This window comes from Lathamus discolor, chromosome 2, assembly GCF_037157495.1.
Source record: "Lathamus discolor isolate bLatDis1 chromosome 2, bLatDis1.hap1, whole genome shotgun sequence".
Lineage (NCBI taxonomy): Eukaryota > Metazoa > Chordata > Aves > Psittaciformes > Psittacidae > Lathamus > Lathamus discolor.
In genome coordinates, this window is record NC_088885.1 from 116,706,485 (window position 1) to 116,733,850 (window position 27,366).

The 27,366-nt window shown below is 44.2% G+C and overlaps 1 protein-coding gene and 1 non-coding gene across 4 annotated transcripts in view; one reads left to right on the forward strand and one right to left on the reverse strand.

Moving 5' to 3' along the window:
- Positions 1-7,488: 7,488 nt before the first annotated feature.
- Positions 7,489-27,366, forward strand: part of MAPRE2 (microtubule associated protein RP/EB family member 2) — a 106,715-nt gene continuing 86,837 nt past the window's right edge. The window contains exons 1-2 of one of the 3 annotated variants that reach the window (XM_065668221.1): positions 7,489-7,510; positions 10,363-10,451. Coding sequence is in view for 1 of the 3 variants with exons in the window: in XM_065668219.1 (XP_065524291.1) it covers positions 18,629-18,700 (72 nt within the window). In the remaining 2 variants the exon portion in view is untranslated. Of the gene's footprint in view, positions 7,511-10,362; positions 10,452-18,584; positions 18,701-27,366 lie in introns of those variants that run through there. The other 2 variants (XM_065668222.1, XM_065668219.1) reach the window with 2 other exon arrangements.
- Positions 14,308-14,381, reverse strand: TRNAN-GUU (transfer RNA asparagine (anticodon GUU)). The gene has a single exon. It is a non-coding gene; the product is annotated as a tRNA-Asn (tRNA).

The following is a 27,366-nucleotide window of genomic DNA, read 5'->3' on the forward strand; positions in this document are numbered from 1 at the left end:
AACCACTGCCTGCTCCTGCAAGCAAAGCCAAACTCATGCCACGGATAATGCCCTTTGCCAACAAAATATTCAACTTACTGGAAATGCAGTCTCTGACAACTTAAATATGTCGTTGCCAGAGTCACCGAAGCGCTGTGCTATCCACAGCACTTACTCGTAGTGAAGTGCACATGTTGTGCAGAAGAGAAAGGAGCCAGTGGGGCAGGGCAAGGACACAGGATGTATTTTCTTATCATGACTGACAGGAGAAGCTGCTTCTTTAGCATCAGCAGGGCGTTGCAAGGCCGGAACCGCTGGAATCTCCCCTTTGTAACTCTCCAGACCTGTTTTCTGCATTTGTGACAGCACTTCAAAAGAACTCCTTTTCATCCCATATAAATTGAACTGCACTTACCATCTCATACTAATCCATTTTAGTTCAGAGAGCTCTGCTACCTGTTAAATATATGACCACTTCCTCACTGAAATCACTTTAACTGCACTGGCATGTGTGTTGTCAGTACTTCTACACAAGTTTCCATCCTGTATAAACAGCAAGCCCAGGTTTTCAGTCAAACTCTGGAGCTGTAGCTCTGATCATCAGTCAGGATACAGACCTGTATTTCACTTCTTTCTTGTTCTCTAAGGATGGTATGAATATTTATATTTTCATGTAAATTATAACCCAGGAGCTTTTTAAGGCCCACAAGGACTGTATTTGCTCAGGAGTCTGGTATTTCTTCTTTATTTTCTTTAATGAGTGTTCCTCACATATGACATTCAACCTGAAAATTTACTGCCTTTTTGGGAAAGAAAGTGGCTTGTGGAGGTAGGCATTGCCTATGCAAATTGTTCAGTCCTCTGGGAAAAGGTTTAGTCACTTGTCATTAGTTTCCTTATTACCCACTGCAATGGGTGAACAGTTACTAGTTTGAATCTACAGTTTCAAAAGTAATGTTTAATAAAAACTTACCTTTTATGCAGCAAAACCGTTTGTGAGCTGCTCACAGAAAATCCACAGCCTGACAGGGCAAATGTGTTAATTTTTGTTCTCTTGCTGTTAGTCACTACTACGAGACAAAGCCAAATGTGCATACATGGATAGTGCACAGAATTAATTTCATCGAGAACAAAGAAACACATGGTGGCAGGGTGAACAATGTTCGGGGGTTTCAATGCTCTGCTGACTGGGATATTCAGACCCCTGGACTCTTCCACCATTGTTAGCTTTATTCCTACAGCTTCAATAAGACGTGATCCAGCTCTGTACACACAGTTCGTTTACTTCTTCCATGGCTTGTTTCTATGGTAATACTAAAACAGGAGGTTTCTGATTACTCATGCTTCCTTATTTAGGAAAAAAAACAATGTCAGATGCCATCAATGGAACCACTTTAACCCACGATACCGGGTAAGAGCATTACTTTGCTTCTAGGTGTAGCAATGCATCTTGCTGCTGTGATTACCCGAAGTAACCTTGGCTTTACAGGAAGAAGGTTTTGGCTTTTTGTCAGGTATTTCCTCAGTTTATCCTGCATTTCAGTGTTTCCATCCTGACAGTCACGGGAAGAATGGCATGGCTGTCTCCAGCGTCTGTTACACCGTGATGTGCACAATGTTTTCAAAGAAGAATTATGCTCCGTGTTACAAAGGAAAACCACTGTAAAGGGAAAGTGTCCAACATGAGCTTCAGCTCAGCTTCCTCATTATTCCCTCAGGGAGCAGAATTTCTTCCAGGAAATTCCTGTAATCAGGAAAAGTCCAGCCCTTCAAAGTAGAAGATTTCCTGAATTTTACATAGCTTGGGCCACCTGTAGAGGGTGAGGAGACCTTGTATAATGACACACCGTCATTAGCAACCGTTCTGTCAGACCTTCGCTGCTTTCCCTGAGGTTATTCCGGAACAGCACTTCCCATGGTGCTGCAGGGGCATGAGGACAAGCTTCACACTCAGTTAGGTACTGTCTCTCCTCTGCTAGGTGCCACAGACAGTATCTGCTCAGCCATCTGCTTCTGTCCCACAGACAGCACTATGATCCCACCTCTAGGTAGAAGTTTCCAAGGACAGGAGATCTTCAGCCTCACTGATCCTCAGTTTCTCAGTGTATTTTCCCTGATCATCAGCTGGCAGGTCTCAGCAGGTGGGGACTGTCCCCATCCACAGTGGGGCTACACCCTCACTTGAAAAAGGAGACCTACCTCCTTTTTACACATAGCTGCCTTCTGAACAACAGTCTCCTGCCAGCCCGTTTGGACTGCTGGTTAATATTTCTCTGCTGATGATGACAAAGATTAATTCAATCTACAGGGGCTTGCTTCTTTCCCAATTTGTATAATACTAATGATCTAACCCAGAAATCCCCCTGGCATCGCGAGAGCAGCACTAGCTTCACAAAAAGCTTCCACACTTCACAGACCCTGACAGATTTAACATCACGATTTCAGAAGAAAAGCAACTTCGTTAGCCAGGTCCTCACTGGTGGAAGCTTATTCCATCTAATGAAAGAAAATATTCCCAAATCCTGAAACTTTACAGTCAAAGGTGAATCAGAGGATGGACTTGAACATCCCTTTGGAAATGAAGGGTTTGGCATACATTCAAGGAAGCATCCTAGTCAGAAGAGCATTCAGATGTGGGCCTGATACAATATGCAGGTGTAGGAGCTTTCCCGGAAAGGACCTCAGTTAATAGGCACCATCGCATAATCACTGGTAAAGAACTTGAGTGTAGCATCTATTTCTTTGAACGTTGCTGATTCCCTATAAATGAACACATTTCTCACCACTATCTGTCTCTGAGATTTTGAAAAGCTCCTCCCCTGGAGAGAACCACTTTAAAAGGCCATACTTGGGTCTAACCTCATGACAGAACCCTTTAAATTGAATGAACTCTTAAAACTCATTCATTCATTCCAGTGATACGGTATATCAGGGCCACAGTGAGGTTAGAGAAGAGGAATTGCTCTCCAGGGATGCTGGTAGAACAGGCAAATATGTAGATACAGCTAAGAACCTAATTTTTAATGCTAGGACTGGGCTGAGGCAATTACCACTTAATGCTGTCCTTCCCTGAGGCAAGCAAGTTAGGTAAAATGAGCAAGGAGAGGACTGTGACAAAAAGTCTTGCCTTGGCCCTACTAGAAATTAGGACAGCAATTAAAGCAAATGATCATATCCTGTATGAGCCAGGAATCCTTCTATTCAAGTCTGCCTTTGAGCAACAGAGCACAGAAGGTGATGCCCTTGAGTAAGATTTTTCAGACTTGCCCCCCTGATGATTTATATACTTCACTATAAAGTATTAAGAAAGTCAGCTTTCTGTTCCACGCACACCATTTAAAATACACTGCACGTATCCAACCGAACAATTTAATAGCCCACTAATGTATTTGGGTGGTTTACTCAAGGCTTCAGTGGGAAAAAGACCTTCAGTAAAAATACCATACAACATATCTATCAGATTACTATATTGACACTACACAAAGTACAGCTTTCTCAGTCTCCTTCCCTCCCCAGGCACTGCTCACAGCAACTACTGTAAGAGAGATGTAGCAGAGGCACTGTACACAAACAAGGCTTCGTGGTCTTCAGCATGCTGCGCACTGTAGGACACGGTGGCATGTAAGACTGCACACTTATGTCATGATGGTGAACTGTATGTTAAGATGGAGTTAGTAATTCATGTTACAGTTGCGTACAGTCACCTCTTGTTGACCGCATAGTGCCTCCTGGGGTAAGAAGGGGTCTGAGGCCAGACATATGCTCCAGGCACATTGGAGGCACTGGGGTTAAAAGGTAAAAAATAAATAAACATACCAACAGAGCAAGCAGAGAAATGAGTAATAGTGAGAGACGATGGTTTTCAGAGGATTTCGTCAGATGTTTCTGGGTATTGAATTCTAGGGTTTGACCAAACGCAGTATTTTGTGGGAAACTTGTGGTCTGGGAGGACAGTTGGTCAGGGAAAGAAAAAAGAAAGTCTGAAAAGCCCTGTTTGAGCTAAATTTTGCACAAGGACAAAAAAACAACAACACTTTCTTCCAACAGGTTCTACAAAAAACCAATATAATCTGTAAAGTTTTACAGAGTGCTATTCCTTATCCTAAGACAGATACGGATTTTACTTGTTCTGTAAACAAAGGCTGGTGCTACATATTATGATAAGCTCTATTCAGGAATCCCTCCCTGTAGTTATTGAAGTAGTAAATGAAGAAACAGAGAAGCACCTGCAAGCAGGAATGCTAAGTTTTATTTTCAGAGAGATGCATTTAAATATATGCTTTAGTGTGTTTCTCTACTAGGAGACCCAGCCACCCCCTTTGCTTTTACTATGGGTTTGTGTAATGGGCAATATCCAAATGCTGACAGAAGAGCATCTAAATCAGTTCTGCATTAGAGAGATTGATGTGCCTTTTGTTCCTCCTTTAAACTGCACTCACTGATGAAGATGATGAAGATAATTAATTACAACTATGAAGAATGAAAGTGAAAGGGCCATATTCCCTCCTCAGCCATGACCCTGCACTGGATTAACATCAAGGAGGTTGCAGGGTCAAAAGAGTTCAGGAAAAAGCCTTTGGTAATAAATTATACTGAGATTATGTCCTGTAAGCTAAATGCAACTCTTCCCGCAGTGACTGAAGATTAAGTGTAAAGAGCTTTTAAAATAACAAAAGTCATTGTTTCTTCCTGCGAGGAAAGTGCGGCTGAAGATGGATGTGCTGCCCTAAGGCTCTGCATGGCAGATCATTGGGCAGCTTTTCTGTACCAGCTCAGCCCTGACCAGGCCACAGCTGTATCTGGAGGTGCTTCGCTAACTGTGTTTGAAGAAAAGCTAGGACTCAAGCATGTTGCTCAACTTGGAGTCATCTTCTGGTTTTCCACTTGCCAAACAGGAATACATACATGAGCTACAGAGCAAGTTTTCTACAGAAATAACCAGCAAGCATCCAGTTCTAGAGGTGAGACAAATGTTCATTTTTGAAACAGTTTTGGTAGGTAAATCCCATCCCACTGCCACTGTTCCTGCACCAGTGGTCCTTACGCTGGTGCTGGCATTGGCATAGAACAGAAACATAGGAAGTGTCAGAGGGAAGGAAACACTTGACAGAATGTCTACAGAGAGGGCAGCCTGCATGTTACTGTAGATGACCAACAAACCCCCAGCCCAGACCTCCCATGGACCTCAACATGAGTCTCTAGTCTCTAAAGTCCTCATTTCTGGATATTTGGTAAGGCCCTGGGAGATGACATCCATCAGACTGGGCTGTTGCAGCTTAGGAAATCGCAGGTGTGCAGGGCTCAGGGTGAGCCATGCTGCCCACCATGACCGGTGGTGATGGACATGGACATAGCTGACACCAAATACACCTCCCACTTCTCATGCTGGAAGCCTCAAGCAGGACAGAGGGACCAGCCAGCAAGTGACCTGCAGCTAAATCTCCTGACCACAGGTCTTCTGAGTCAGCAGGTCTCCTAATGGGCATTTAGACTGGACGTGCTCTAAGATGAGGGCATGCGTTTTAGCTTGACTGTCTCTCTGCTCTACAGCCTCCCTTCTGCACAATGAAGATAACAATTCCTGCTCAGGCACACACTGATGACAAAATCATCAACCAGGACCTCAAACACCACAGTGCTGAGTTCCAGAGAAGACTGTACAAAAATAGCATATCTCTTGATCTTCAAACTCAGTTAAATGCAGGCTGCAGATGCAGTGAAATCCTCGTATTGTATTGGGCACAAAAATAGGTTTCTTGTCACTATGACACGAAGTAACAGGATTAAGGTGAAATTCAGGAGTTTTCAGACACTGCCAAGAAAAGCCAGAAAATTCCATTGCCTCTGGGCAGCAGGTTTTGAGGTGCTGGCTCCTCTGCATCACCTAAGAATGCTTAGATTTGGCGTTTTTCCCCCTTGAGAGGTGTCTGTGCCCTGTGGAAAACAGCAGGGCTCATGAGCACTCTTGACCTCTTGGCCCAGTTTCAGGGTTTTCGAGTTTTAGCACCATCCCAGTGGTGGTGCAGAGCAGCGCCAGAGGCATGGCACTGTCATGCCTCTTCCACCATCAAACGTTCAACTGCCATGAGCCCTGCTCCACACGCTGTAGAGCAGCTGGCCACAGCCAGTGATGTCCAGTGATGTCCAGTGATGTCCAGTGATGTCCAGTGATGTTCAGTGATGCTGAACCACTCTGCCCCTCAGCTTCAGCCCAAGGCAGGGGGTTGTCTCTCTTCCTAGCAATGGGAAGGGATGGAGACCCCGCAGGTATCCCCCACTGCCATTTCCAGGCTGCACTCTCCATCAGTTAATCAGATAATCTATGCAGCAGGAGACGTCCCATAAACACTGGAGAAGAAGCTGAGACTCAGCCCGGCTCATTCACATGGAGCTACTTAGAAGGGAACGGCGCTATTTCCTGTAACATGCCTAATGGTTCCTCATCTTTAAAATAACAGGGTTACAGCAAATTCAAGTTATTTATTTCATAGCTTTGGGGCTTTTCCGCCCTGTTTTTAATTTTATCTTCATTTTAATGTGCCCTAACATAACGCCCAGGGGAAATATCACCAGAAGGGAGGGAAGGCTCTGCACTGTCTTCTCCTCCCAGCCCTAGTTCATAGCTGCCATTACAAAAATAGGAAAGAAACCATCCTACACAGAGATCACCCCCCCCCCCCCCCCAGCACGCACAGCTACATGGTACAGAACATGAAAACACAAACCACTAGACTCCACGTGGGCAGGACTTGGCTAACAGTCCATCTGTGGAGCAAAGAACTAAAGATAGGGCCCTGACAGCTTCCTCGGCTAGCTCAGTGCTCGAGAGCAGGTGGGATGGGTCTGGTGCTGGGGGGGGGGGGGGGGGGGGGGTGTTCTTGGGATGGTTTTGATGGGGGGGGAGACGCATTTCTGAGGGCCTGTGGAAATCAGCATCTCTTCCTGCAGAACAGGATTTTGGTCTGTGCCCCTCAGGTGGGCTGAGGTGGGGTAATTTAGGGAGGAATAGCCTGGCTAAAAGGGTCAATACTGGAGTTGCTTCCCAGCCCCCCCAGGGAGGAGAGGGAGAAGGAGGTAAAGAGAGAGGGAAAGGGAGAAGAAGGAAGAGAAGAAAGTGGGCAAAGAGGTAAAAATGAAGGGAGAAAAGAAGGGGAAAAGAGGGAAAATGGAAGGGAGAAAAGAAAGGGAAAAATAAAATGAAACTGGAAAAAAAAAGGAGAAAATAAAAAGAATAAATAATCTCATGATAAAACAACAACAAAACTACAACTCTAACAATAACAACTGTAGGCAGGCGTGTGTTGCTGCACTGGCCGCACCTGCCGCCGCCGGGCAGTACGCGTTGTGCCAAAAGCTCTCACCGGGCCTGGGGAAAGCGCTGTGTTGGGGGCCTGGTGCCGAGCCGTGCCCGGAGCGGCTTCCGTGGCACCTCCCGCTCGGGGCGGAGCGGAGCGGGGCGGGCGGACAAAGCCGGGCTGTGAGCGGGGCGGGCGGGAGAAAGGAAAAGCGGTGGCTGCGGGGAGCGGAGCAGGTGAGTTGTGGCATCGGGTGGCTTCACAAGGCGGGGGAAACCCCATCACTGGATCGCATTGTGCTCCTCGGGGGGACGGGACGGGGGCTACGCGGGGCGCCGGCATCCGCCGGCGCCCCGCGTAGCCCCCGTCCCGTCCCCCCGCGGTGATGCGCTCACGGGTATGCACCTTAGTGCGGGGGGGGTGCAGACGGACGGCGCTGTAGAAAGTACTTTGGGAAGGGATCGAAGCGGTAAAATAAAGGAAGTGAAATTTGTAGCCCTGTGACAGTGCTTAAAAGGAACCTCTTGACTCTTCCCGAGTCCGCTATCCTGTGGGAATTAAGGCAGGAAAAATCCCACGGGTACCACGATGAGTAGCATCGCTAGGGAGTCGTTAGTACTTAAGGGGTTTAAGGGCTGAGAAGCATGTTTGTTTTGGTGTGAATAGTTGAGAAACAGCGGAGTTGTTGGGTGGTTGTGCAATGTGTTGTGTCAAAGGCAGGAAGGCGCCTTACTACCACATGAATACAAAATCCTTCTGTGTATAACCAGTTGGGATGTCGCTGCTTAGTTGTGAGCATCCAAACCAGCTTCTGGTAACAGGGGCTTGAAAGAAGCTTTCCTCTGTCACGCTGTGTGGTAGGGAAGCTCTGTGATGAATAAATCCCATTCCAGAGAATGCACCCAAAAGCCTGATGATTCAGCATGCTGCATTCACTGACCAAGCGTGGAAAGATGCAGCACTAGGGGCAGGTATTAACACTACCTGAAGCTGCAAGCTCCCTGTGCAGTAGTGGCACAAGTGAGGTTGAGGGAGGGGGAAATGCCATCAGTTTTTCATTCTAAACAGCTACTTCTCATAATTCAAACAAACAACCCTCTGGTGTTTTCTACAGCGAGTGAGTTATAGTCCTTTTTGTACTTTGCTTGCTTCCCAAAGGGGTATTTGCTTTTCATCTGTTGCCTCAAACTGTGTAGCAAATTAATTGAGGCTAATAATTAAAGCTCATAACTTAACATACCAAGAAATCTGAAGTGGTAAAGAAGGTGAAAACTTTATACAAGAAATAGTGTAGCAATTTTGCAATGTTTTAAGATAAGGACAGAGACAGGGATGACATTTTAGAAATGGAATAGCAGAACAGTATTTCCAACAAATCATCACGCAGCTTAAAGGTTATTTTGTAAGATGCACTTGCATCTAAAAGATAGTCTTTTGAAGTCAAATGAACTGTATAAAAACTACAGGAATGCTGTCACTGGGTAAATCTTTTAGTCAGGGTTCTGATTGCTTCAGTGAAGAGCTGAGTATTCAGAGGCAGTATCTCCAGGGCATGTTGAGATATTTATTATTCAACAGCTGTATGAGCAACTGTACTCACTGTCATGTCAGGACGTCCAGGTCATGGCCCAAATGCTCTCCAAATGTGTAGGCACACTCTCTCTGTCTCTCTTCCCTGAGACAGAGGGACTCATGCTTCAGTCCTTGTTTATGTCCTGACTCACATAACTGGATGTGTGGGGCAGGCCTTCACCCAACAAGTGAGAAGACACAAAGAACACAAAATGTCTTTGTCTCACACAGAGGTTGTCCTAACCACTAATGAGATTCAATGGCTGCTTGTTAGTAAAGCCCCAGTGAAAATCATCCACAAAGTGGAGGACAGAAGGGTTAGGACTCCTTAAATCACCTCCTGCTGTATCCTGTGGGTGCAGTGTTTGAGTTACAGGAAGCTCTCTATCTCAAACGCTCCCAATCTATGGTGCTGCTGCAATAATGAAGTTTCATAGTGTTCCTAGCACAGAAAGCTGACTGAGATGCTATATAATCTATTTAAATACAACCAAGGGCTTCAGAAATTACTAGTAGTTAATAAATTTGACTTTTTCTGGGAGCAAGTGTGGTTTCCTTCAGTCTGCCTCAAATTCAGCCTACGGAATTCACAAGCTACTTCAGCTCCATAAGGAGAAAAGCTCCTCTTTACTAGAGGAGGGAGTTGGGGACAGCAGCATACGGGGCAGTTAACGTCATGTGGGCTTGGTAGTGTCTACGAGATACCTACACTTTTCGAAGCTGTTTCAGAGATGGGAAAATATGGATTATTTTCCTATCGGACTGTATCAGAATGCCTCGTGTTGATCATGGTTTGGTCATTTGGGGGGGGGTCTTCTGCTTAGGTAACACTTGTGGCAATTGGCCATTTACCAGGTACCTGTTCTTCAAAGTTAAGTCTTCCTTAGCATGCCTTTTCCTCTGCGAAGTACCTTGTGCCATCACTTGCGCTCCTCAGGCAGAAGACTCCTGTCCACAAGGGCAGCAAGGCCAGCCTACTAAGGACATGCAGTCTGTCTAAAGTAATTGGAAGTAACCCAGGCTTTTGTCTGCGGTTGGAATAGTTATTTCAGCTCTATGATTTCAGTTGTTTTGGCCTGATATTCTAAATCTAAGGCCCTTGTTTGACAAAAAAACCCCAACAACCTTCAAGTAAGGTTTCCTTCAGCTTTTACCAGTCCAAGTGCTCTCAACAATTGAGCATTGGCTCTTACGGATAGTTGGCTTTTTTTCTGTGTTATTTTTGACCATTCCTCCAAATGCCGGTGAAATATTTGGAGGAGTTAAAGCAAACAAAAATGGCACTCTCCCTCCACCCAGCCTCCCACACACACTCCCAAAGGGATAGATATAAATATATAAAAGAATAAATAAACATAAAATATAATAAATATAAAAAAAGATTTCATCCTTGGTTAATCTTTGAAAAAGAAAACTGGGGGGGGAGAGGGTGCCTTCAAAATTACTAAACCTTTTGCTAAAACACACAATTCAAATTTACCTTAAACCGGCTTTTATCCCGGATCTTCTTCTCCAGCGCCTTGCAACACTGAAGCCTTAATAGTCAAGTTTTTCGAAACCAGCTTAATTCCAGAAGAGGGAGAAACATTAGACTAACACAATTAGGTGAGTGGAATGCGTCTTCCCCTCAGGCACCTCTGGAGAGTGATACAGTATCATGTTCAGATCTGTAAGCCCTTGTCTCAGCAAAGTTGGGCTGGACTGGTGCGTGCGTGAGATACGGGCGGGAGAACCAGAGCTGATGCAGAAAGCCCCACTGGGGATCGTGTCGATGGCATTGCTCTGAGTCACTGGGGGCCCATAAACCACCCGTTGCATGATGGCGTGCGTGTTGTTGTTGGGTGAGGCTTACATGAGATCCTGAGCCTTTCAGCACCTCCTATTATGTATTTATATCTATCTACTTGTGTATGTATATTAAAGTCATTGTTTTGGCTGAGCTCCTTTGAGGACAGCTACAACAGCCAGTGTGAAATCCTTGCAGGTACAGTGGGGCTTGGTAACTCAATGATGAAAAGGTGAGGTGATTTAGGGAAATCCATGTATGGCTTTTGTGTCCTTTTTGTCATAGGGTAGCTGCAGATGCTCCCTGCTGACATTCTCAATGATGCTGGTCTTTAGGAGCAGTGAGCTTAGAAACTGAACCCTGACAGAGCTGCTCTAAGGGCATCGAGAGAAGCCATGGGGTTTAGCCTGCCTGCAGGAAGGGTGGGTGGGCAAAGAGCCTCAAACAAGATGCTGTTTTCAAGGGGTGTGAAGACACTTCACAGACTGTGAGGAAGGAGCAGTGACTCCCCTGCTGCACTGGGGAAAGTCGGGTGAGAGGAAAGGGGGCTGGCAGCAGGGCTCAGGAAAGGGCAGGAGAATGCAAAACCTGACCTGAAGGGAAAGGATCCTGAAAACAGGAATGCTCTAGGAAAGCTGTCAGGGCAAGCGTTCATCATGGGATTGTCTGACTGGATCTCAGAACAGTTTCAGGTTGTGTTTGTCCCCCGTGAGCTGCAGTGTAGCCTTGGCATGCAGTTGTAGGACAGGCAGGATCGAGGTTTAGGCCTGTTCTGGGAGCACTGCCCAGTGTCAGCAGCCAGCACCAGGGCTGCCCTGTGCTATTTTTATTGTGTCCACATCAAAAAGTGTGTTTTAAAAAGGCTGAAGGAAAGCAACACCCTGTCTAACAGAGTCCCTACAGCAAGAGCTTCAGGAGGGGCAAGCATACTCACACCTGATTAGCAACTGTTGCCCTAAACAGGGGAAAGTTCTTCACAGAGGTCTAGCAAGGACACCTGATGATGATAAAGAGGAGGAGGAGGAAGAGGGGAAGAAGGGGTGGTAGAGAAGATGAAGTCTGTGGGGAGAGCCTTGATGATCCTGGCTGAACACCTCCTCACAGGCCCAGAAACTCCTGCATCTTGTGCTGAAGTTCCACATCCATGCAGCTTCATTCCATTGAATCTTGAAAGACCCAAGATTTCAAATTTGCCCTGTTTTAAGTTTACGAATGGTTCTAACGCTTTACAGGAGCCTAATCTTTAACCTCGTATCTTCTGAGAATGGCTCACCATATTACTTTTCCACCTTCTACACACAATCCATTAACATTTCTTCAGCAAGGCCATTTCAGACATTGAGTACATTTACGACGTTTACACTTTTTCCTCAAGGGATAAATTTAGTAGGGTCCTGACACCGGATAATGTACCGTACACGTAAATGACAGGCTTTCAGGTTGATCTAATTACCAATGCTAAACCACATAAAAATAACAAGTTCCCAGGAAATATAAATCCTGCATAGATCTGACAGGTGAGGAGGGAAGAAGAATGTAGCACGCAGGTCTAGCAGCTACAAGCTTAAGTCACCCAAGTTGTTTGTTCAAGTCAGCAGGGAAAAATCTGTCTTTCATTTCACCGCATGGCTTGGTTGTGCAACATCTAATGTGAAATGGCCAAATATCTTCTCAGGCTACTCCTTCCAGAGGAATTTTAATGAAACAGGCTTTGATCTGGTAACTATTTTATGTCTCAGTTAATACTGGGATGAATATATAGTAGTAACAATCTCTTCAGACAGTCTGAATCACACTGCAAGCGAAGCATCGCAACTTTTATCAAAGTAAAACAACATGTTTTATTTGGCTTTACAATATTCAGACTCAGTAGAAACGCTGTGAGTAAACACGTTCTTGAAGCTTCGTGGCAATATGGCACTTGAAACTAACCTTGGATCTCATGACTCATCTCTGCTGGGAATACGGCATCCCTCGACAAGCCTGAATCCAAGACCCAGACTAAGAGGCAAAACTGAAGCAATAGATGAACACCTCTCTTGATTTCCATCAGTCTTGAGTTCCTGATGTTAGTTCAGATGACGCTGGCTTGCAGGAGCACCTGCAAATGCAAATATTTTTTTGGCACTGTTTAGGTCTTACAGATTTAATGGCCAAATAAATACGTTTGCAAACACCTGCAAATATTGTCTGCTTTGCTTTGTAAAATTGGAAGTAGCTCACTGGCAGATGGCATGAGCACATTGTTAGTATTAATAGACCTATACACACAAAAGGAGAACAGGTGACTTCTGTTTGTAATTAAGCTAATCACAGAGACAGCAGAGACCTCCTGTCATATCAGGATTATTGCCTAAACTGCAACTACTAGACTGCACCAGCAAACCAAATATTTACCATGGCATTCGATGCTCCATTCAGCACATGATGTGCTTCGGGGTTTTGCTGGAGTGGTTAGTGGCCAGGGTAGGACATCCTACTCTTGCAGCTCTGTTACACTTCAACAGGTTAGTCTGCAGGTCTGCTGTAAAGCTAAATAATTTAGTTACTGCCAAACAGATATTGAAAACCCTGGCACAAAGTTAGTCTGATGCATGCAGGCTAAACCATAAAGCTGTTCATTTATTTTTGTTTCTATTAACTTTTACATCTTTTTTCTTGCAGCTCAAGTTTGCAGCATTTATTTATTGCATTAACTTTTTATAGTCAGGCCTATTCATCTTCCTTCAACTCCATTAACCCTTTAACTCCCTCATGAGCTTTGGTGTCAAGAAGACAAGGGATAATGGCTTTAAACTGAAAGAGGAGAGATTTAGATTAGACATTAGGAAGACATTCTTCCCTGCGAGGGTGCTGAGGCGCTGGCACAGGTTGCCCAGAGAAGCTGTGGCTGCTCCATCCCTGGTAGTGTTCAGGGCCAGGTTGGACAGGGAATGAGCAACCTGGTCTACTGCAAGGTGTCCCTGCCTGTGGCAGTGGGTCAAAACTAGATGAGCTTTAAGGTCCCTTCCAACCAAAACCATTCTGTGAGTCTATGAATTATTTGGAAAAAAAAAAAAAGGGGGGGGAGGGGGGAACCCCCAAAACAAACCTTCAGGAAATTTAGAGGTACGAGAGAACAAACAATGTCTTTATGCCTCATTAGCAAGCCAAAGAAAATTTGCTAGAGGAAGTGAGGGATGCAGCGTGCAGCTGAAAATGGTCCAGGGAACGTCAGAGGAAAAGTGCAGTTGCTGAAGTTTTGAACAGCAGCTCTAGGTTGGCTGTCTTGTCGAAGGCTTTTGCAGTGCACATTAAATAATTCCAGATGACGACAAAAAACTCTTGTTAGGAAAACAAAAGGTCTGGGCTTTCAGCCACTTCAGGGTTCTTGGTTTTGTGCCTGGAAAGAACCCTGCACCCATTCACTGCTGCTGCTTTGGCTGCTTCTCTGGCGTTACCCCCTTCTTTCTCATTAAATCCTTTTTTGTCCACATTGTGTTGTGGGTGTATTTTCCCCTTAGCTACATCCTGATTTCACTGCAAAATGAGCAGCAAACCTGGTGGGTTTTTCTTTCTCTGCCTTTGTCTAGAGGGACTGGTTGGTGTCCTCCTTATAGCATTACAGCTGCAAAGGACACCTTGGAAGGTCAAACAGTTCCAGCCCCGCCTCCCAAGGGGAGAGAAAGAAGAATTCGTCCCTGGGTGGGCTCGAACCACCAACCTTTCGGTTAACAGCCGAACGCGCTAACCGATTGCGCCACAGAGACTGCCCGTTAGCTGTGCTGTGTGCCTTTGTGACGTGGATCCTGCTCAATACTGGCCGTGATGCTGTAACGCTCACTGTGCAGCACCCTCCTTCCCCCGGCAGCGTCCTGAGTGCTGTGTGACAAGGAACCTGTGTGTTCCAGCCTGGCAGGGTCCTGGGTGCTGTGTGGCAAGGAACACGTGTGTTCCAGCCTGGCCTTGGGTTCAGGAGGAAAGGCAGGGCCCCGGGAGAGGGGCACGGCACAGGTTTTCAGGTTAGCCTGATCCCAACCATGCAGCAGAGCCAGAAGATGCTGTGCCTCACCGCACAGAGTGAGAAGCAGTCTCTGCATTCAGGGGTTGAACCTGCTGCTTTATCAAACCGCTAGCTTTCGATCCAGGAGACTGTGGAACAAAATGGGACTAAAACCCAGTCTAAATTTTCCCTTGAACGTGAAGTGTCAGCAGACAGACTAATTCTGTACTTTAAACACTGATGCCTTGCTGAGTATGGGCACTGCAACCATCCTTGCTTTAGGAAATAAATGTGGTTTTAAGGTGCCTTTGCATGGTAGTATCTGGCAAAAGCCAGATGACATCAATAGAGATGGGTATGACTGAAGTGTCTCCTCAGTAAGGACTAACTTGCTAGCCCCTTACTTGCAGCTGTACACTCACCTCTCTTAGTTTCAACTCATAAAATACGATCTATTCAACTAAGCTTTAGCAATTTCTTCTGGTCATAATGGTAAAAAGCATGATGGTTCTTACATTCATAATGCTGCATTTGCCAGTCTGACAGCGATAAAGCAGTTCTGGCAGGCACTGCAGGTGTCCCCTCCTAGTTGTAAGAAGTGTTGGTGATAGAAAATAAGTTATATATTGGCTTTCCATGTGTGGGGTTTGTTAGGAGTGAATCCCAGGCACTGAGCATTTTCTCTCTTGATTTTCTTTGCTAGCAGCTACAGATGGGACCATACTCAGTTTCACTATTTCATGTTTTAGTATTGGGGTATAGCTACTACCAGCTAAAACAGCAGATTCTTTAAAAGCTAAAGCATCATGTCTGGTATCTTCCCAGTCCTGTATCTCTAAACAGAGCATGGTTTCAAGCCCCAGCCTGGGAAGCGCATCAGTACAGTGCTGGCTGCACTGAGTCCAACATGCTCATATCCTGATTTCTGGTCTTGCCTGTCTCCTGTGATATTCCCCCTCATTTCACCCACATCCATGCAAAAGAAGTGAGAACTCAGCCAAGGATTTCAGAGCTGAACTGTTGTGTCAGTTGTCACTGAAGCGGATAGAGAGGAAGCCTGCCCATGATACGCACCTCTGGAAGGTGGTGGGAAAGAAAACGAGTTCGTCTCTATTTCTCCCAGCTCCACATTTAAATAGCACTGCTTTCTTTACTCCTGCACACTATGTTTTATTTGTAAACTCACCAAGATGTTATCTTTTTCCCAGAACCACTGGGCTTTCTTTAAAGGGCGAAACGGTTTTATTGCCCTTTGGAGAGCACAGCAGAATTTTTGCAGTCACCTAAAGTAGAGCATGTGATTACAGACTTTTAACCACAGAAAGGGACATGGGTATCTGTCCTTTAAACATGGATTTTAAAGTAAAGATGCTTTATCTTGCCTGCAGAAGTACAGAAGCAATGACAAGGGAATGCTGGAGTTTATTAAGCAAAATTTCTTGTTACGAAGAAGGCAGCTTTTTTCCTCCATCTGACACTCTGGGAGGTGGGAAAAGAGGTGGGCAATATAAAGTTTATATTCTAATTTATAGTAAGAGTTCCATACAGATAGATATATTTTTAAAGAGCAGTCAGTATTTCCGGACAGAAATGTCCCGGTACTGTGCAAGGGGATGAATGTTCTTCTGGTGATGCTTTTTAAAGTTATGATTTGGCACAAAGTACTAATTCTCAAGAAAATACCTCAACTCTTCATATCAAGATGAAACAATCACTTCAACTTAAATACAGGAAATGTTGGGCATAATAGCCATTACTTGCACAGATCTTGTTAACAAGAACATAATTTCCTAATCACTCCCTTGAAAGCAAACCCAGATGATAGAAGCATAGTTGAGCTTCTGCCAAACACCTCAAGAAATCTGATTTCACACCCAAGCTCCTGCAGGAGTGCCAGGATAACCTCAACTATTCAGTGGGAAAAAAACCCTTTAAGCATTATGCTTACAGTTCCTTATACTTGTATTCTTAAATACAAAACCTATCAGTTGGGATAGTACAAAAACCTGGGCGCACACATCTAGATGTGTTTGTATTACACACCAAGGCAATACATAACTCTGCAGGCAATATTGCCTTAATGGCAACATCCTAGTGCATCTCCCCATCCTTTTTAATTAGGTCTTTAGAAAAAATAAAGTTGAGGGGGGTTTGGGTCTGTGGAGTTTTTGTTTGTTTGTTTAAGATGTAGAGTAGTTGGAGGACAAAAGAACAGATTCTAGTTTTTATTGGTGATGATCTCTCCACAGTGAAGGCATTCAAGCAGTCAGGGGTGAGGTTAGAAAAACTCTGATAGAATTAAATCTGGCCAGGGATGTCAATGGCAACAAGAATAGCTTCTACAGGGATGTCTCTCTGGAAGGCAATGGGAGACCTGGTTACCCAGAACACGGAGAAGGCTGAAATACTCAAAGATATTTTTGTCTCAGTATTCACTGGCGAGTGCTCCAGCCACACCACCCATGTCACAGAAGGCAAAGGCATGGACCGGGAGAATGAAGAATCGTCCTCTGTAGGAGATCAGCTTCAAGACCAGCTAAGGAAGCTGAAGGTGCACGAGTCCGTGGGACCTGATGAAATGCATCTGCGGGTCCTGAGAGAACTGGTGGATGAAATGGCTAAGGCACTATCCGTCATGTCTGAGAAGTCATGGCAGTCCAATGAAATTCCCACTGCCTGGAAAAGGGGAAACATAACCTCTACCTTTAAAAAGGAAAAATCAGAAGACCTGGGGAACGACAGGCCAGTCACAAGATCATGTTGGCAAGATCATGGAGGAGCTCCTCCTGGGGACTATGGCACATGGAAAATAAGGAGGTGACTGGTAATGGTCAGCATGGCTTCACTAAGGGCAAATCACGCCTGACAAGTTTGATGGCATTCTATGATGGGGTTACAGCATTGGTGGATAAGGGAAGAGCAACTGACATCATCTACCTGTGGACCTGTTGGAGTGAGTCCAGAGAAGGGCCATGAAGGCATTCAGAGGGCTGGAGCATCTCTCCTATGAAGACAGGCTGAGAGAGTTGGGGTGGTTCAGCCTGGAGAAGAGAAGCTGCGTGGATACTTTAGAGCAGCTTCCAGTACCTAAAGATGGCCTACAAAAAAGATGGATGGGGACTTTTTACAAGGGCATGTAGTGACAGGACAAGGGGGAGTGGATTTAAACTGAAAAAAAGGTAGAGTTAGATTAGATATTAGGAAGAAATTCGTTATTGTGAGTGTGGTGAGACACTGGCACAGGTTGCCCAGAGAAGCTGTGGCTGCCCCATCCCTGGCAGTGTTCAAGGCCAGGTTGGACAGGGCTTTGAGCAACCTGGTCTAGTGGAAGGTGTCCCTGCTTGTGACAGGGAATAGAACTAGATTTTCTTCAAGGTCCTTTCCAACCCAAACCATTCTATGACTTTGTGTGTGATTTAATGTAACATGCAAAGGGCTTTGATCTTGCATTATTTTGATAAGTGATGGAAACAGAAGCCTTCACTGGTGGTGGAGGCTTATTAAGAGGTGATGCAAGTAGCAATTACTGCAAGTACACAGATATGTTTGCTTTCAACATAATGCATCTTTAATCCAAATTATCACTAAAAGCTTTTAGACTTCCCTCAGGTTGTTACAGCAGCATTGTTAAAAAGCAGACAACCAAGCAAGCTCACCCACTAAATGTCCATAGACCATGCTGCAGGAACTGCAGACGTTAAAGGCATCTTTAGCTTTACTTATCTGTGTTTTTCCCATTGGCTTGTGAAACTATCAACTAGCTATCTGGCTTTTTTAAACAGAGCACATGACAAGTTGACAAAATTATTACCTTGATCCAAAGAAGCTTTTTATAGGCTCTCTGGGTTTCTAAATGGGATGAAGGGTGGAGCTAGTCATTAAGCCACACCCATGGTGAGGTTTATAAAAGCAAGTTTTTGAGGGGGAAAGCTTCTTTCTATCAGTCTATGACAATTGGCAGCTTTATTTAATAGGATTTTATCTTAAAGGGTAAAATATCTTAAAGGCCTTACTATGTCAAGGTCTCATAAAAGCTCCCATAGTGGGGATGTTTCTGCAAATGAGCCTTTGAAACAGCAAGGTAAGGTAAGTGATGGAGCTTGCTTTACTACTTTAGGGTTTTTTTTACACATAGTATTTCTGTGACAGAGAGCTGAGTGTAATTTCAGAGGTCTGTATTTCATCTGCCATGTAGAATTGTTTGTTTTCTGTAGTTTTGTATTCCTGTAACATTAACTGAAGCGGAGAGAAAAACAACCTTAACAAAAACCATCCCCAAACCTATTAGAGTTTGGAGAGGTTGTTATTTGTCATAAGTGTGGTCAAGCTTTCAAGACTAATGACTTTGAGGGCTAATTTGCACCACCTGTCCACAACACTAAGGTTAAAGTGGCTGTTGTAATTGTGCTGCTGTTCGTAAGTCACACTAATATTAATTGCTCAAGCATAAAAATGAAAGATATGCTATGCTTTGTTGCACAATTGCTGTGACTTAGTCATGACTTCTTGATACACCCAGGAATTCTACCATCATTTTTTGTTTTGTACTGTATCACTGTTCCCTTATGTATACATGCATATGGCCGTTTGTAATTTACTCTGTGCAGCAGAGGTCTTGTGGCTTATTGTGGATGTCCCTTGATGAGACTGTGCTGTAAGAGTTTGTTTGCTATTGAACACTGGTGTTCATATTGGAACAACAATTCTATAGACAGGTCTGTATCAGTTACAAGGCGACTGAGTGAAGCCTTTCATCATCATCAACTGAAGCCAAAGGTTTTATATCGAAAGGTGATTGCAGCAATGTAGGGTGTGTAGCATGGATGTGTCAAGAATGCTGGTCAGCATAAAAAATACTTATATCATTACACTGGTTACCTAGCTATTGACTTACTGCTAGTGTGATAATAAAGCAGAATTATAAGGAACTGAGCCTCGACGACACTTTTTAGGAGCTCCTTTCAGGCCTTTGGGAAAATGGAAGAAAGTCTTCCTTGAAAACTTAAGAAGCAACCAGAAAAAAGGTGTCTTAAAAGTTATTTTTTCTTTCAATTACTGTATCTGTACATGACTAGTTCAGAGTAATATATTTTCTCTTGTGAGCCTTCAATGTAGATGGCTAGTATTTTTGTTATTCATTCACTAGTATTTTAGCTACTCATTGCACCCAAAACATGGAAAGATTTGAGGGTCACTAGTCTAATAGTTGTTCTCCAGACTATACTTGTATAACTACCACTTGCTGCAAAATTAACCGGAGTAATGGTTTTCACAAGCAACACCAAGCTGGTGGTGTTGATGCGGTCTCTTTTTCAAGCTGTAAGCAAAAATGTAAATTAATGTAGCTGGCAAAAAGCTGAGTGATGGCCTTGTGGGCAAAAGTGTATGATGTAAGCTGGAGAGACTGTCAGAGCATTTTGACTTAATCCGATTGGTAGACATGAGAAAATAAACACATCTTGCGTTTGACTAGACACATTTTCCACCTTGATAATGCTGTGGTTTTTCTTTGGAGTTTTGTTGTCAATGTTGAGCTTGTGGGATGCTTAACTTCAGCAGCATGGTCATTTCTGGGTTTTGCCATGTGCTTTTACTGATATGTAAGAAATTGTGGCTGCGCTGGATTGTGGTGAGAGGAGTCTTGTCTGACAGCATAGCTGTCTCCTGCCAGGGAGTGCCCTTGGCTTTATCCGCTGCCATTCTTCCTGGAGGTTGACATGCTGCAGCTAGATCATTCGTAGGTATTTTTAATTGTATTGCATTTATTTTAAGTGCCTGATGTGGACCAAACATTGAAATATATTTGTATTCTCTTTTGCTATATTAGTACAGTAAATGCGAGAGATGAAGGAAGAGGAAAATACCGTCAATACTGGCAGAGGATCTTAGATGTTTCTGCTCTTGGATACTTTTGGATGGGTTTTCTGAATCGGGGAGAAATCTTGAGCTTTTTCAAGTGGGTGTTGTGGTTTAAACCGATCCACACAGCTTATCCACTCACTCCCCCCCTTTTTTGCCTTCCCCCTGCTCCTGGGGGGATGGAGATGAGAATCAAAAAGAATGTAACTCCCACAGGTTGAGATAAGAACAGTTTAGTAACTAAGGTATAACACAAATCACTACTGCTACCACCAATGATAATACTGATAAAGGAAATAACAAGGGAAGAGAATACAACACCTCAACATCAGTTGACCAATAACTCGCCCCATTCCCCCCAGCCGAGCACCGACCGATACCTCCTCCAACCCTGCAGTCCCCCAGCCCTTCCGGGGTAACTCCCCGTTACATCCTGGGCATGACGTGCTGTGGTATGGAATACCTCTTTGGTCAGTTTGGGTCAGGTGTCCTGTTTCTGCTTCCTCACAGCTTCCCCTCCTCCCTGGCAGAGCATGAGGCTCACAAAGTCCTTGGCCAGACCAAACATTTGAGCAGCAACTGAAAACATCGGCGTTATCAGCACTGTTCCCAGGCCAAAAAAATGAAAACATAGCACTGCACCAGCTACTAAGAAGGAGAGAAATGATTGCTACTGCTGAACCCAGGACAGTGGGTAATGTGGAGTTTGACATTGCTGCATAGCTTAACATGTGTTTGTAAATTTGGTCACCCCTCTAAGCAGGGATTAAAGTGAATTCTGCCATTGTTTGACTTAAAAAGCAATATTTATGGAATAAAATACTTCTCCAGTTTAATACTGACACTAACCTGCTAGTCAACACAAATGAGTCAAGCGATATTAGCTGTCCTATGGTAAATTACTTATTACATTTGACAATTTTAGACAAATATTTAAAAGCTTACTTTCAAGTAGCCAAACAACAAACCTTAGGGTGCCATCTTTCTCTCCTGATTTGATTTTTGGAGCCATATATGTACTAAATGCAGAAAGTCCACAAAGTTAACTTCTTGGTGATGAGCTAAGTAATTAAGAGGCAGATGGCCAATGACAATCTCTTAGTAACTGATTTCTTTGAGGTGATTTATGAAGACTGACACTGACAGCTGGATTACTCCAATGTGGTATTCTGTTAGTCCTGTTGCATACCAATACTTTTGCTACCAGAAGATTCAAGCACAAAACTTCAGCTTATTTGGGTGGATGCTAAAATTAAGTCTTGCTCTGGATCCTCCCTCCTTAATTCATGCATGGCAATGCCAGCATCTTCAGAGCTGAGCTAGGGGAGAGAGTCCAGCGCAGAGCCACAAAGATGATTAAGGGAGTGGAACATCTCCCTTATGAGGAGAGGCTGAGGGAGCTGGGTCTCTTTAGCTTGGAGAAGAGGAGACTGAGGGGTGACCTCATCAATGTTTACAAATATGTAAAGGGTAGGTGTCAGGATGATGGAGCTAGGCTTTTTTCAGTGATATCCAGTGATAGGACAAGGGGCAATGGGTGTAAACTGGAACATAGGAAGTTCCACGTTAACATCAGGAAGAACTTCTTTACTGTAAGAGTGACAGAGCACTGGAACAGGTTGCCCAGGGGGGTTGTGGAGTCTCCTACACTGGAGATATTCAAGGCCCGCCTGGACAAGTTCCTGTGTGATGTACTGTAGGTTACCCTGCTCTTGCAGGGGGGTTGGACTAGATGATCTTTTTAGGTCCCTTCCAACCCTTGGGATTCTGTGATTCTGTGATTCTGTGGGGCAGCTTTCAAGTCGAGCTGGGGTGGCTGTGAAGAAGGGGCTGGAGTGAGTGGCCTGAGATGGTCCAAGGGGAGGAGGTAAGTTCCCAGGGAATGGGTAGGGAAAAGTGAAAGGAGAGAGGGCCTGTCACAACAGCAACTTCTCAGTCTTGGCTCAGAATTTAAATCTCGCTGGCCCTGTGCAGTCTTCAGCGTCTCTACTTCTTTCCCATCATCTCTTCCACTACCACTGACTCCTGGGTGAGGACGGAAGTGCATTTTTCTCTACTTTCCTGGGTCAGCCCAAGTCAGTTTTACCCGTGTCCCTGAGAAGACACAAGCTGACACTGCTTAGCTGGGTTCCTTATTGCTTTATTAATCAGTACACCACTATGGATTCTCCTGTTCAGCTGCTGTTTATTTAGCTTGTGGAATCCTGAAAGCAGAAGGTTTTTACAGATGACAAGATCACTGCAGTTTCTTTAACATGACTAGATTTCTGTAAATACTTTTTTTCCTCAGGGCAGTGCTGTCAGAGGAGTCATTTGGCTTCTGTTGTCCTAGTCCAGGTCAAGTCAAGCAAAGTTGCGTGTTTAAGCGATAAGTCTTGTAGAGTTGATTAATTTTTTCTCAGTTTTTGTCCACTTGACAATCATGCATACAGGCAAAAATTTCCATCACAAGGAAGAAGCCCAAAATTCAGCTGTTTTGTGCAAGCTGGAAAGGCAGCTGCAAAGGATGCTATAGACAATGAAAACTGAGATATAAATAGCAAACTGAGAGATATAACTGCCAGTCAGATGTCATTTGGCCTGAGACAGCATTTTTGAGGTGTGTTTGTAAGATGCTTGAAGGCCACAACAGGTAAAGGATGTGATTAGCATCCTGTGTAAGACTTGTAGGATAATGTACCATCCCTGTTGCAACAATAATCTGTCACTGGGATGCAGGCACTACGGGCAACATGTGATCATGTTAGAAAACCAGATAAAGAAATCCTATGATGGTCTTATTATATGACTGGGGCAGGCCAACAAGAAACATTTGTCTGACAAATGGTAGTGATATCTCTTGTCTTCCTTTGAAAGGAACGTGTGGCTACTGGTACAGTTCTGTCCATTAAAACAATGTGGCACAGAGGAGCTGATGCTGCTTTGTTACAGCATTCACAGTGTGCTACTGCAAGAAATGCAAAGTGCTGCCTTCCATCCTTGACTGAGAAGATCTTATCCCAGATTTGATTTAATTCAGTGATACACAGCAGGACATAAATAAAATGTGTATGTTATGTAGTAGCCCAAAAGCACCCATTTAAATCCACTAAGTTTGCTGGTGCAGGGTACAGTCTCCGAGTTATTTCCTGCATAAACCCTGCTGTGCAGGATGATGTTTATGTATTTTCATGGTGACCTGTTTACATTTGATAACTCATTTCTAAAACTTGGCATTGCAGGAAAACGTTTGCTCAGAGAGACATCTGGGGTTAAACTGAATGGTATTTCTGCCCTTATAGCACTGAGAGTCCAGGCCAGCCCTGGAAGGTAGTGCTGGTCCTGTTCATAAGTATTTGGTGGGAGTGGGTATCAGTCTGTGTGCTTGCGGAGTACTGCAGAGGAGCCTGGAGCTGGCCTGAGCTTTATGGGGGAACCACCCACTCTTTAATGTGAGAGAGAGCGAGGTGTTAAAGGCTTCAAGCCCACAAAGCCGATTTTACTAGAATATAAAAACACATGAGAGAAGAAAAAGCACTTACCAGCAGGAGAGAAATCTCATCGGTGAGATTAAAGCTCTGTAATAATATATACCTTCCATGGTTGATGTATCCTGTGCAGTAGGGTCCTCCCCTCCTATCTTGTCTAATTCTCTAGTTTTTTGGCTTCTGAAGACATACCTTGTTGTCCTCAGGAGACTTTATGTTCACTTCTTGCTGGGCTTGCCTTTTGGTTCTAGTCTCTGGCACAAGCCCAGTACTTTGCACGGGCATCTCTTGTTGTCCACATGTGTGTCATGCTGACCCCAGAGGGGTTTCACTCCCAGCTCTCACCCATAGTGTGCACCCACAGCTAAGCCCCACAGCAGTCAAATAGCTCTGTGTGCATGTGTAAACATAAAAACTGAGTTAGATTCTCTCACTGTGCTACTGGCTGCCTTTCCATTGCTATCAAGCAGAGACAGGCCCACCTCTTCAGGATGTGGACTGCCAAAATATGTGGCTTTGTTCCAAATTAACTGTAAAAGCAGCAGCAACTTGTGTTCCTGAATTTATTGAGTTCTTCATGTCAGAAAACTGTTACATGTCCAGTTTTCCTGTGTGGAATAATAGGGGAAAGAACAGAGTATTTCAAATCAGAAAAAGTCATAAATATTTCTTAAAGAAAGCAGGAGTACTTCTGGGATTAAAAATGATGCACTTCCCAATGTAACATTGTGTCACTTGGTTAAAGCTGAGACAGCTTCAGCTGTAATTCTTTGTACATCTTGTTTGTCAAAATACATTATCTCAATCATTCTCACATTCTGGAAATTAAACTTCAACATCAATTTGTCATCACAAGAGAGCAGGAAAGCTGAACCCTGGCAGTCTTCTCTGGGATACAGCAATTTCTCAAAGCCAATGCATTACACTGAGGAGAAAAAAGAATAATGCTGAAGTAAAATGATATTATTGTGCTCTCAAACAGGCAAAAGGCATTTAGTTTGATAAGGTGCCAAAGAGGGTCATTTGTGAGCGCTGCAAAGACTTCCAGCTGTCTTGCGTACGCTAACTAAATATTAGGGTGAATTAGAATTTGTCCCTGTGAATACTTCACCAGAAGTGACCTTGCCTGATCTGGTTAATTCAAGCTCAAGTGCAGCCTGTTGAAATCTCCTGATAATAACATTGACCAAGACTGCATTTCTCTGAACATCCTGCCTGATGCTGCAGGACTGTATCTGCAGAAGCATAGCAGGGCTCTCCTCTTGTCTGCCTCCCAGTTTGCTGTGAGAGATGCTGCCCTGCTCTGTTGACTCATGTGGAAGGTGTGGCATGTTTTGACCAGGAGTGGAAGGGCGTAAGAGTTGCAGAAGAGTGCAGTAGAGTCTGAGACAGGCCCTGCAGGGAAATCAATCTTATGGGAAAGCGTAGGTTGAATCTTGCATTTTTGCTATGTGAGTTAACAAGCAAGCTGACTACCAAAAACAGAGAGAAATTGGACTTATACCACAAGCACACATAAACTGCTTATTGGCTTGAGCCGATGCTGGATGCTTCAACTGCGGATGCTATCTGGCTGCTAATTTGTTCCATAAGTTACTACCTTGCTTCACCTTGGGCATGTTCAGTTCAGTAATACGTTGTTACAGGGACTTCCAATAGCTGACTAATCTGGCTGAAAAAGAGAAGGGATTTGCTAAATAAGCTCATGCTTGGGAAACCCAAAATGCATGTTCACCTTTTGCATGTGTATTGTGTGTCTAGCACTGCTTATTAAAGCAGTTGTGCGTGAAAATATCTGATAGTTGCCATCTTGAGAGCCCCGGGTGCAGAGAGTGAATTTATGCAAGACAGCTGTGCCAAGCACCCTTTCAGGCTCAGCCGAAGGACACTTTGGTCACTCCAAAGAAGAGCACCTACTTAGGAGGCTGCTGCTACAGAAAGTGCCACAGTTTTGAAGAAAGCTTATCTTAACAGGGTAGATTTCATGTGCCTGAGAAGAAACAGTAAGACTTGCTCTTCTGCACAGGGTTTGCTGTACTGGCTGGTTTCTGAAAGAGAGAAAACAACATAAAAAGTCCAAACACCAAAACTGCCAGAGTTTCCCCTCACTATCTAAGATAAAAGGGTTTTCCTTCTGGATGTGAAAAACTGGCCAGCATAGAAGTTCAGCCTACGAGGGAAATAGTGTGCATGTGAATGGCAAATCAGTCCGAAGTATCAGTTTTCTCCAGTTAAGTGGTAACTTTTCTTGCTTAGTTTGGACAGCAAACAGAAAATATGGTAAGTGTCTGGGAAAGGCAGTGAGAGAAGTATCTACACTTAAATTGTGTATACTACTGAAAACAGTTGAGTGCTCCTCCAAGTCAGCGCTTAGAGACAGTGTGCTAAAGGAAAACTTTCCAGAGCAGAATGTGGTGGAAGCTTAAATTCAATCCGATCATGTAGAATAACTTGGAAATTTCCCAATGAGCTTTCTTTTTTTCTAATGAGTTAGTGGACTTGTCCACTGTGTTCTATGACTCTGGTCTACAGAGCAACATAAAGAAACAATAATTCCTGTAAACTTTGCGCTGCAGCCTCTGGGAGGGAATACTGTAGCTCAAAAATGCAGCCCAGACAGAAACTTCTGATATGGTAGACTTCAGATACAAACTGTCCTTTCAGAACAAAGCAATGTTAGCTTGAGGGGTTGCAGTTTGACAGCCAACCTTTTGAACCCTCTCCCATATGACTTGCTTTGATTGTGTAGTATCATGGAGTACCTAGATGAGATATCAAGCTGTCACTCTTATCTCACAGACTGGAATATTTTCCTTCAACTTGACATTCACAAGCTGTGATCAGGTGGCAATGCTGTTGTAACTGTAGGAGTAAAAGGCATTTATGCAACTTTCAAATACAGTTGTCCTCTGAAGAACCTATCAGTGACACTCTTTCCGTTAATATAGAGACCTATTTATAGTTTCCAGCTCTATAAACACTCAAGATCCAAAAAGCTCAGTTGACTTTCTGCTCTTTTGTCAAATACACAGGTTTTGCAATTTTAGCTCTAATTACTTGTGTGGGGTTATTACCACAGTGCAAGTGTCCTCGGTGCATTTTAGCTTTCCCATTTTGCAGGCAGGATGCAAGGTTGCCCCCGGTTTCTCATAGACCTTCTCATTCTTACTGAGAAAGTAGGTAACTATTACATTTCTCAATGAAGTTCTTCTCCTAGTGATCAGAGCTACTGTCCCTGGATGGGGTAAGCAAACCAGCGCTTGCTATTTTGAAACATTAATAAATACCAAGTAGCATTTATCTGCCTACTCTCCTAAGGGAGTCAGTCCCATCAGCATACCCAGTTCATGTTACCTGTACCAAACACAGCACAGTCCAAATGCATGCAGAAGAGCGTGAAGTCATGGTGTGCCACTCCTTCACCTT